General features: G+C 39.2%; 1 protein-coding gene across 1 annotated transcript in view; it reads right to left on the bottom strand.

The window, feature by feature from the left end:
* LOC137970252 (tectonin beta-propeller repeat-containing protein 1-like) overlaps positions 1–12,500 on the bottom strand; it is a 39,533-nt gene that overhangs the window by 8,053 nt on the left and 18,980 nt on the right. The window contains exons 7-9 of the mRNA XM_068816772.1: positions 6,120–6,209; positions 5,300–5,406; positions 5,082–5,171 (exon numbers count right to left, since the gene is read on the bottom strand). Of these exons, the coding sequence (XP_068672873.1) occupies positions 5,082–5,171; positions 5,300–5,406; positions 6,120–6,209 (287 nt within the window). The remainder of the gene's footprint in view (positions 1–5,081; positions 5,172–5,299; positions 5,407–6,119; positions 6,210–12,500) is intronic.

Below are 12,500 nucleotides of genomic sequence, written 5' to 3'. Positions count from 1 at the left end.
TATTCATCTCATGGCAGTGCAGACACTACAATAAGTCAACTCTCTCTTTACTCAGTGGCATGGCATACAGTGTGTCAGAAAATATTCCATCCAGCTTACTACCAAGTGAAACAGAAAAGACGTTCTATCATCAGAGAGAAAATGTGGAGTACAGGACCAGAAATCCAAAACAATGCTAGAACTATAGGATCTTCTGGATTTCTTGCATATTTGAAGGAATGGTTCATTCCAGTATATAAACGAGGCAGCAGTGAGGCAGGCCACTGGAAAATAGCTGGGAAGACAGCGGAATATTTGTTGGATTTATTTAAGAAAATAGCTGCAAACATGGACAAGCTAGCGAAGTATATACACTTTGTTTACAGTTTATTATTTTTTAGGCACATGCTCAATTGACATTCCCCTCTGAACAATACTCCTAACGAATTGTACGCCTTTTGTTTTTGTTTTTTTCTACGTTCTTCGTACAAAGTCTAAAATAGTAAACCAAAAGGGAGGCAAACATTTGAACTCCCATGTTTTGGAGCAAATGTAGATGCATGCAGCTTTCCGTTATCATATCAAAACGAACATTTTGGTGAGGTGCAGCCTGATGTAGAGGCTCTATGTGACCTATCATCATGTCGTTTCTCTTCTAGAACACCCAATAGAAGATTGGCATGTTTTTACACCTTCCATGAGGCATGTGCATCGGCAACTGGACCAGGTCTCATCTGTAGGTTTCCTTTGTCCTTTGGAGAAAAAAGCTGAAGAACTCAGTCAATCCTTCAACAAAGGCCTCTTATCTAGCACCTGTGAACATGACAGCTCTGACAGTTCTGATGATGATGATTTTGATCCAGAACAGCACCTCCCTTATCCCTTCTTCTAATATCAGTAATTAATACACTTCAGAAGCCTGGGAAACCACCATCACCAATGCCACTTATGCATATCATCCAGCCAAACAACCCACGAATGCCAACAGAGTACAAACACTTCTTCAACTAGCTGGAAGACCATCTTGCACCTCTCAAGACCAACCAACTGATCAAACTACTGAAGGCAAGTTTTCTTTTCTGCACTACCAACCCTTAACATATCCATTCCAGTCACAATGCACCATCACTTTTCAAGCTGGCACTTTCCTGAAAATCTATCACAATCTTCAATTCAGGGACGGAGCGGAAGCAATGCTTGTACTCTTATAGCCCTAATAATTGCAAAACTGTTTTACACATTTCCTTCAGTCCGTTGATCCTACAGCACCCCTTAACTTTTGCCTTTAGTGTATAATGCTCGTTCAGCAAATTAAGGTCGTTCCTCGAGGAACACAGTTTTTCTTGCAGATCATTATCAGAATTATGATAGAGTAACCAAGGGAGAACCGTGTTACAATTGGAAGTGAACTCCCTGTAAGCATTGTGGATGAGAATGTTCAAATCAGCCTCGCTTTTACACCACTTGAATCTCTCATTCAACTCAACATCCAAGACAGCGCACCCATTCATACTAAGTGGAAACAATGTTGCATTCACTCCATTAACAAACAATCAACTCTTGTTGGTGGACAGCCACTTACATGGCCACACGGAAGCTCTGGTAGCACACTGAATGCACAAGCCTTCCTGAAATTTTAAATTGGTTCAGAACATTACATGCTTACCAGTATACTCTTGACACAGTAACACAAGTAATTAAATTAGGCAATGTGATAGTTGAAAACTGTACACAACATTCATTCGATCAGAAGCTCTTTCATGCTTAAATCTCTAATTATCTAGTATTCTTTGAAGTGAATTTCTGAATTTCATCATTACAGTTCTGAACAAAATTATTTTTTAGGAGCAACATAGGCATTTTTTCAACTGTTGAAGGACCTCTTTCTACATTTAATTATTTATTGTTCATTACGATTGATTGACTACAAACAAATAAAAATAAGCCATTTGGACGATCTGTAAGCTTATATATTTCTCTTGTGGTCATTCTCTGGTGCTGCAAAACTGGAGACGCTGTGCTTTCAAGGACAAAGAAAAGGAAAAGTTGACGGTAAATATAGTGTAAGAACGTTCACTTAGAGATCTATTTTGCTGTCATTTTATTTCTTAGAACCAAAAATTATTGTAAATAAATGCATCGGATTCACCGACATTCGATGAATTAAAACTTACCTCATGTTATTCCAGCTTCGCAAATCACCATAAATAACTCCTTCATGTCAATTTACATGTCATGTGCTACTTCTTAATATTCCTGTACGTAGACTTCATGATAAAAAAATTCCATTGGGTTTTAAGGTCCATTTTGTGGCACCAACCAGACAAACAAAACGTCGAACAAACCAAAAGAAAATTACCACGTACAAACCGAAAAATCAGGTTTTGGCACTTGAGTCTCACGCATGCACAGACGCTATTCACCTATGTTCCTGAACACAAAAAGCGTTGACTGTTAAGAGCTTTAGTTGAACTAGTATGGCCATTTAGCCGCGTTAAGGACGTTCGCGCTAATTTTTTGTGCGCAACGTAACTGCGCAGGTAACGCGACTGTAATATGTCACGCATTACTTCGAGCATAAGTGAAGTTGAGGTTTGAAAACCTTTGCAGAAACCGTGGACGATAAGTCTTGCACAGCGTTGGATAAGAGAAGATCGTGATCAGTCAAAATTGATTAAAAATATTTAGGAAAGTCAAGTAGACTACTGCATGACTGATGTTCGCGTTGTTTTTATCAGTCGTGCACTAGTCTACTTGACTTTCATAAATATTGTTCAAGCATTAGTTAAAATAACATGGCGACAAAAACGCCGGGGAAAATATTCCAGGCCGGCAAAAAAATGGCACATTTTTTTCCGAAGGCATATCATCATGAAACGTTGAAGAGAAGTGAGTGGGAGGATGGAAAAGCTCTGGTAAAGGTAGCTGCTGATCGAGTAGTGGCTGAAAGTTTGGAAAACTCGAGGACGAACCGTTGCGTAAATTTAATGGGGCTGTTTCTTTTTTTAATGTTTTTATTACCCTACGAACTTAAGTTCAAAACGAATGTATGTTTTTGAAGTTCTTTTCCTTTACTTTCGTGAAAATAGAGCAGTATTTTCGTCCTCGTCGGCTTGAATAGTGCGGACCTGCGTGGAAAAAACCAGCGATTAAATTTCACAAAACCACACTCCAGAAGACGAGCATGACTGCAATGGAAAAATATTATACAAAGCACTAACCAAATGAAGATGACGACTGCTTAATTTGTTGCTGTGCTCGAGAAAGCTTTGTTTTGGGGTAAAAACCTTTCATCCCTTCAACGATCGAGCCTCTCCTGGGTTCCAGTCCTTCCCCGACAGGTCACGCAAAAACGTGACAAACGAAGTTTTCCAAGGGCTTCGTAAAATCACATCGATTTTACTCCCTTGGATCATCGGTGACCTCAATTTTTTCAATCATGAATCACTTACTCTACTTACTATGTACAAAATATGATAAAATGAAAAAAATCTCACCGTAAGAAGTTGCCTTTTTTTTGATTTTCTTTCCTCGTGCCATCGAATTCCGATAGTGGTTGCAACCGATAGAGGTTACAAAAACGCTCGTCCAGGATGAATTCTACTGTTTACGACATCCCTAGCGGCATGAAATTATCTTAAAATCCCACCCCTAAAGACTTATGCACGGAAACCTTCACTCTAACAGTTTATTTTTAGGATTTTCGATGGATGAGCAGATGACGCTACCTTTCGTTATTATGACAGATTTATCGAAATTAAGGAATTTTTCCACTGCCATTTCTCCGAAACAAAGTCGGTGACCCCCAATTTTTATTTTATTTTTGGAGTAAGTACTTTATGACCTAACTCTAGGCGAGAAATGAAGAAAATCTCACCGTAGGAAGATTTTGGCGCGAACGTCCTTAAGCCACAGAAAGCGCCCGAAAAATGAAGCCTTGTTTATAGGTGAGTTACACTGGGTTGAGCCTGTAACCCAAATGAAAACCAGTACCTGGTCAGCAGTCAACTTCAAAAAGGCAGCTAACCTTGATGAGGTCTAAACTTGAGCCCGCGATATGGTCATGTGATACTAGTCATCAGATACCTTGTTTTGACAGCTGTCAATTGACCATAACATGGATGTCCCATGTCAAAGATGTATGATGTAAACTAGCGTGATACTGGTCAAATTGGCATACATGGAGGGGTGGACGTACGAACGTACAGATGGTCGATGACGTCATCGCTATAAAACCAGAATTCCCGCATCGATGCATGGGTTACCATATTTTCTTAACTATGGTGCTATCCTATTACGTAATTGATAAGGTTGAATGAAACGACTGGATGAGCAGAGCTGTCCATCAGGCTACGCTTTAAAATTGACTTCCACCTTTCATTTACTTACCTCATACTCTGAGACAGAGGGAATTATTCATTAATTTTCATTGGTCAAGTTGCTTAGCAACACTTAAGATCATTTTGTGGCTGTCTCGGGGCACCCCAGGAAAGCCCTGGCTACGCCGCTGATGTATAAAATTTTATTCAGCTGATTCGGGAGTTCTACATCGGAATGCTTCCTACGAAACTGCACAAGAGCGTGCGTTTTTGACCTTCTTAATAAAAGAAAAAGTGATCGCAATTAAGGCTAAATATCACTTCCCAAGCTAAAATTTATAAATTCCTGTCATAAAAGATCTAAATAAGCTTGAACCTCTATGCTGTGCAAATTGACAGTACCGAATGAGCAAACAGACATAAGAGTATTGGAAAGTGCGCACAATTTTGCGCGATCACTGAAAACCAGACAGTTTGCGATCTTTCATTGTTACTGATTTGAAATGAAAATGATGATAACACTCTTCTGATAAATTCCATCCACGCGGAAACAGAACCTTCACCTATCTGTCTGGATGTAGTTTACTTCAAACACCAGGTAAATCACTGTCTTTTACTTGACTAGGTTATAACTCTCACTGACTTACAGTAAAAGTTAAATGTTATGGCTAAATCGTCATTCTGCGAGATCAAGGATTTGTAAAGCAACTATCGGGGATTTTGCTTTGCTGTGCTGAATATACCTTTAGAGCACTAACCTTGTCAACAGCATAAGAAACTTACCGATAGTACAATTTCTAACCCTCTCCCTATTGGGTCGCCAGGTGTGATTTTGTATCTTCGTTCAATGGAATTTCTATTGACCATCCAAACCTTTAGAAATACCACAAGTTTTTAATATGTAGAATCAACATTACTTTCTCAAAACCCTGTTAGGACTGCACCATCTTCCAAACACTCCCCAAATAGCTTACATACGCTATAACAGCCTAAATTCACACCTGATTGTTGGCACCAACAGACAGGGAAGTTACATGGAATGGTTGAGATTGCCAGACGGTGCCCTCTGGGTAACTACTGGTGATGTCTTGTCTGTACCAGCATTTACCTGAGGAGATATATTTAAACATGGTGTCCCTCTTAATAAAAGATATCTCGTGTCATAAAGTGGCTCAAACCGGTTTCAACAATTTGGAGGGGATGGTCTATGAAAAGGATTAATTCAACATCACTGTTTCATTTAACGGCAATGCTATGGTACCATATGAAACCCCAATAATTGCTTAACAAGATGCACATATTTAAGCACTATGTCTCAAAACCGACACGGTGACCCCCATTTTTTATTGCTGAAAAGTGATAAGCAGGCTAAGATGATAGTCTCTGCAACGTTTAAAAAAATTATCTGGAGCGGATTCAGAGCCACCTTAAAATTGTCTAGATGTGAAGTTTGCCATGAATCTGCTCCAGAGAATTTTCAAAACTCCTCAGAAAGTTTTATCTTGGTGTGCTTATCACTCTCCAGCAATAAAAAAATAGGGATCACAGAGTTCATTTTTGAGATATAAGCACTTTACCACAAAATAATGGGCGTTTTTAGATGGTTCTATTGTTGCCATTGTAACCTATTAGGTCACATTGATGAGTGCGTCTTGTTAAGCACTCATTGGTGTTTCATATGGTATCAACATTTCTGTTAAGTAGAACAATTGGGTAGATTCAATCTTTCCAAATAGTACAGTTTATTGAAAGTGTTAAAACTGGTTAAAGCCTAATTAATGTGAAATTGAAATTTGCATTTGCAAAACCAGTAGATCTTACCATTCCCATCACAAGCCCACACTGATGCCCCACCAGCAGATACCAGGGATAGGTGTGGAGGCCTCTGACTGATATGGAACCATCGATTTCCTGTAAGGAAAATAAAGAGCGTTGTCACTGCTCCCTTATCTGTATATACTGTGAAATAAGCAGTAAATTGCGGAAACATTGAACAATGCAAAATGAGCGTGTTTGTGTGCGTATATGTACAAGTGTAGGTTTTTGCAACTGGTTTAAGGAAAACAAACATCGAAATTTTAGCCTCCTAATTTAATGGCCATCATATTTGGGTTTAAATTCGCACTGCAGGAACATGGGTGTATCACTCACATCGACCATTGATTACAGAGGTTTTACCAATATTAAATGAAAATAAAACAAATGAACAAACAAATACATTACAAAACAAAAATGAGAGTTTGCATTGGAAATTTGAGATAAGAGAAAATCTTGCAAAAGCACAAAATAATTGTCAAACATGTACATTAAGACTTAATGGCGAATCCTGTTCAGAGGGTCCTCAACTTGAAAAAATAACAGGCTTCATTTGCAGTGTCGTCTTGATGCACCCGTTAATCTATTTTACACTTGATGCATTTTATACACATTTCAATTTTTAATTTTGTGACTGAACAAATTATTTGGCCAATATTTAAGAAAAGACAGCATCATCTTCTTTGGTACCCCACATTATTTATTTTGACTTTTTTAAGTGTCTTGCGTGCCATTTTGACCTCCCGATTCACTCAACTTGAAAAATGACTGTCTGAGGGATCTCTTTTCGCCAAGGCAACAAAGAGAGTCACAATTTATATCAAAAACTTGTTTATGAAATGGTCACACAGAAACAACAAGCGCTACTCTTCTCATTAATTCATCTTTTCGCCTTTAATGTTACTTCAATCCGACCAAAAGCAAATGCTATGACACGCGATAAGGAAACCGTGCTCAACTCACTACACCTTGATTCACTGTGGCGAAGGGCTAAGGCTCGAAATCTCACCTTCCTAACACAAGAAGGTGGCCAATTTTCCTCCCTTATGCTGAACATGTCGCCCCTGTTTACGATTTGTGTCAGACAATTTGTCATTCCTGTTTCTGATTTGAGTCCGGAGAAAATCAATTTCTGAGCCAGACAACTCGATTTGCATCAGATCTGCTTCAATGTTTGATTCTTCACTCGCTAACCTGAACAGCACCTTGGTTCTCCTTGCGAGTTTCTACTTCGTGACTCCAACACCTCGGTTGTGTAGAAAAATATCGATATGACTTGCATGCCCATTTAAGCAATACCAATAATTATTTTAGTTTTCTAATATTAACCCATTTTGTATACAGTAGGAATACATTTTGAACCCAGATTGAAGGCGTTTTCTATTAAAGAGTTTAGAAAAACTATTTTTGAAAGTTAATAGCTGAGTGGGCGCACCACAGAGTACCATAGGTAAGATTTTTTGGGAAATCTATCTGTGCAAGAAATTTTGGTTATGACATCACAAACGTCTGTCCGCCCGTACAGAATGTCAGGGTGGAGGTGGGAAGGCACGACATCCTCTGGGGACGAGAGTTTTCAGGCAATTTTCCTTGTAGTCTGGTAGCAGATGCCGGAAAATGGGGGTTTGGTTCAACCCATTAATTAAAAAGAGTTTGACATCGAATATTGGCAGAACTTGATGCCCTGAATAATGTCTGGTAATTCGTAAAGTCGGTATAGATGTTGAGTTAAGGGATCGTTTTTCTTCTGCGAATGTCTACAGGGTGGAGGAGGAAGATCTCGGTGTCATGATAACAAGCAAATTAACGTGGGAAACTCAAGTTTACATGGTCTCTGCTAAAGCGAATAAGCTACTCGGTCTTCTTCGTCGCACTTGTCCCATGCTGACCGACGTCAAGGTTAGAAGATCCTTGTACCTGGCTCTAGTGAAGTCCCAAATGAGCTATGCAACTGAGGTGTGGTCTCCCAGCCACTCAACTCTAAAGCAGAAAGCTGAAAGGGTTCAGAGAACAGCTACACGCTGGATTTTACAAATCAAGCATGGTGAACTGTCCTTCAAAGAAAGACTGATTCATCTGGATTTGCTGCCGCTCACCTATGACCGCGAGTTCAAGGATTTAGTATTTCTTTATAAGGCTTTGTGTGGCTACTATATTGACATTGATATTAGCTTTATTAAGAGTGTTAGTCGCGGCTATACTCGACGACCTCAATCAAGCAATATAAAGTATTTGGAGACGCCTTTCTGTAAACAGCTACCTATCAGTCCTCCTTCTTTAATCGCAGTATTAAATTATGGAACCTCATATGTAAATTAATTCGGCCCTGCAACTTTCTAAACATAAAGACTTTTAAGAACAGTATAACTAACTTGTACAGAGATGAATTAGCTAATGTCTTTGCCCCTGACAAACCATGCTCATGGGGTCTTGCACGTAATTGTGGATGCCACTGGCAACAATAGTTTAATATGCATTTCTTAAGATTTTTACCGATTTATTTGGGAGGTGCCTCGCATGGGACTCCAGGTCCCGTTTGCACCTTACCTTTTGGTCGTTTTTTTTTCTTTTTTTTTTGACCCGTATGTAGTTAATTATTTAAAAGAGAGACTCAGACCAATAAAGTTGAAAAAACAAAACAAAACAGGTTGTGGTATTGACGTACTTGGGGGCTGGGTACCATATCCCACAGCTTGAGTGATAACATTAAGCCACAGCTGTGCATTTTAATGCTTCTTTTCCTGTACTTTTAAAGTCGCGCGTATATGAGAAAGCCCCCTTCCAGGCGATTTAAAGAAAGTGGCACAAGGCAGTTCAGTTCCCTGGTAGATGTTACATTCTGCTCTAGAACCTGTAAGCACCTACTCACTCTAACATTGCACCTGAAAGGTCGCAGGAGTCGTACGCCTGGTGCTTTACATGAATGGAAATGCAGAAAAAAGATCTGCAATATTCTTATTTAAAGGCCGAATACGGCAGTTTTCTTAAGGGTTGTGAAAAAGTTGATACAGCTCATTTGGGTGTCACAAACATATAACACAGTGGTCCACCATTAGGGACCTTTAGATTCTAGGAAAAGAACGAGTCTTGACTGTCCGTTTTTAGCGAGAATTTATAGCTCGGACGATTAATCTTACTCTTTGTTAGCAATATAGACTGCTCAGTTATTCTTATTGCTGCAATCTTGGACAAAACTCTTGGGAAAAATTCTAGCTTACGCATCATTTGACATGCACTTACAAAGTATATTGGCCCCCTCCCCGAAACCAATGTTGACAATGTGATGCAAAACATACTGTGCAAGCCTTTGCCCGTTTTTTAACCAACATTGGAATGGGGGGAGGGGGTAAAGTGGAAAGAATTTAATCTTTATCACACAGACAAATTAGCGCGACACATTTTCCCAAGGAGTTTTGTCCAAGATTGTGGTAACTAAGCCTCTTTGCTGGTCGGAAAATGCCAAACTGCTACCTTGTTGTTGACTTGTTTTAACACGACAACAGTTTTGCAAAGCCGCGTACTAAAATGCTGGTTTGCACGCGCTCACTGTTGCTCTATGAGAAATTCTTCTTGTCTTCCTCGTCCTAGAATCTAAAGGTCCCTATATTATTCCTACATTATTATTCCTTAGAGTACCACCCCCAGAAAAATTGTCCTGCCTCTAACACTTCCCTTTTCATAATGTTGGAACAATTCTGCTTAAGGTTTACGTACTAAAGCTCAACCAGTAAATAAGTAAATTTAAAACTTTACGGTAAGCTTACATCGTTCGATCCAGCTTATGTCATCATTGTATAACATGAAGTCATCTGTTTGAACAAATAAAAAATGCTCTTGAATTTTTTTGTTGCTATTGCTTTTTTAAGAGTTGTAGAATACAGCTGTGCAAAAAGAATGCAAACGAATTTCGCGCTTTTCGCAACCTTTCGGCGAAATACAACGAAAGTTCGGGCGAAACGAATTTTCGTCCAAAGTCCATCGAATTTTTGAAATGTTTATTGTTTCAGAAAAAGCGAAAATTCGCGTAACTTTCGAGCGAAATTTCGTTGCGACATGGCGAAATTTCGAGTGCTTATCGAAAATTCGCAGTGAGCATTTGCATTTTACATTTAAGTTAACGTTCGAAAGGCCCGTCGAAGCCTTCATAAGTGACCACCCCGGAAATTTGCGAGAGATGATTCTCGTAAGTGACCAAAATTATAAAAAATAGGGGGTGGTCGCTTCTGAGAGCTTTCAGCAAAAGTCTCTGGAATTTTAAAATTATTATTGATGGTAGAAAACGTTCGGGAATGCACCTATTAAAAACTGGAAACTTCTTTCTTCGTTTTACGGGAATGGTCGCTTATAAGAGCTTACAATTAGAGTTGAAGTGGGATTTTACTTTAGTGGTCGTAACTTGACCTGGTCGCTTACTGAGAGCTTCTACTGTAGTTGATGAGTATTTTTTAGTCAAGGTTATTAACTGCGCCAATATTCAGTTCCTCGCGATTTTTTTTCTGCAATCTTTCAGGTGTTGCGTCGCCAGTTCATGGGTGGCTACTCTTGATTTTCAGCGCACTCTGGCGATGCGACAAAATTTGAAAAAAATCGCATCACTGATGTGAGCAAAAAATCGCTCCTGACGTGGCCGCGACTTAAAACTTTGACACACTCATTTATTACCCGCCTACAATATGTCAATTTCTTGACTTAATTTGTTGAATGGTAAGCAATTTTATTTTTTCTTTGCATGACACTTGCGTGACTCGAAAACCAAGAATTGGGTTTTAGGGCATGTAATCAAATCCGAAATGGCGTCGGTCAACAATGACAATTCGAAATCATTTCTCGACCTTACTGGTGCCTTAGACATCATATTAGGACAGTTCCAGAACCAGATTTCAACCTAGAGGTTAACACCACTGACCAGGACTTGGCAGGAGTGATAAGACAGTTTAATCATTTATCTAAGTGGAGACAAAGGACTTGATGCGGGAAGAAAAGTGAACTTGTAAGCATCAAAGTTAAACTTTGAAGTGTGACTTTTTCTAAGCAATCAAGATGAAAAGGCCATTACACTGTTATATCCTTTTATTGACAAAGTATCAATTAAGTAAAGGAAAGGAAATCGTTGAAATGCTTGTCTGCAGTTTCATTCAGGGAGTGGTTACACCAAAGGTTGAGAGAAGAGTACAGTTGTTGATTCCATTCATTCATTAAAATGCGAAACGCTAGCCGACACTTTTACGAAATTTCCGTTTCAAGATTACGATATTTCGATTAGGTTCTTGAATTTTCGTTTCAGTACGTACAAACTCCAACCGAAATTTCGTTGCTAGATTAGCGAATTTTCGTCCTGTGTTCGAACTTTCGTGCGCCTCCGGACGAAAAATCACACTTCTTCCCCTGAAATTTCGAGAGAACAATACCGAATTTTGTCGAAATTCGTTTGCATTCTTTTTGCACAGTACTGTACGTCATTCAAGGGAAAGACAGTTTTCTTATTGATCCGGATCCGAATTTGCCAAGCAGGGTGCGAGCTGTGCTGTTGTTGATTCAAACTCTGGTGAGGTTTCTAAACAAAACAGAGGGAAATTATCTGAAAGTGTTATGTGCTCTCAGGTGGAGAAAATGCCGCTTTTTAGGAAGGTAGAAATGAACAAGTGTATTAAGAAAAGCGGCTGCGAAGCATCATTTTGTCACAACCAACGAGAGAGGGGGAAACAGTTGAGGACCTAAATGCGTTGCTATTTCCAAGGTTTGTTCCAATCTTACCTTGAATATTTTAAAATGTTTAAATCGGTAAGTACTGCACTGTCTCATGGGGAAGTACCTACCTGACTCACTTAAATTGTTTACTACTGAGCAGAAAATTGTACTAAGGATTATAACACAATCAGGCTGGAGAGATCATAGCAGATCCCTGTTTACTAGATTAGGTATACTGAACATATTTCAAATTACTAAATTGTGTTGTATGTGTGGAAATAAAGAAATCTAAGAAACCTATGAGGACGAGCATCTAAAGAATAGAATGCACTGGCGACGACAAGCACTTTTATTTTTTGCTGTAAGTGCAATCACTGCTTCAGACAATATAACAAACCACCTATTAGCAATGTATATTGTTTCTGGAGGTGTTGTGGAACTCTGCTTGTTTGTCCCTTGTTCATGCGTGGCGTTTAAGAGTCGTTATTGTAACCACTCTATGGTTATTCCTCTTAAAATGTCCTTGTTTGAAAGTGAAAACACACAAGATTTGCTCAAAATCCTAAAGAGGCATGCACTACGAGGCTTCCTTTGACTGAGTCAACAACAGCACAACTCGCACCCTGCTTGGCAAATTTTCACCTTGTGTACAACAAACTCCGATCCGTATCAGTAAGAAAACTGTCATTCCTTTGACTG

This window comes from Montipora foliosa, chromosome 9 (genome assembly GCF_036669935.1).
Source record: "Montipora foliosa isolate CH-2021 chromosome 9, ASM3666993v2, whole genome shotgun sequence".
Taxonomy (NCBI): Eukaryota; Metazoa; Cnidaria; class Anthozoa; order Scleractinia; family Acroporidae; genus Montipora; species Montipora foliosa.
The sequence above is the reverse complement of the archived record's forward strand: the minus strand, read 5'-3'. Positions and strand labels throughout refer to the sequence as shown.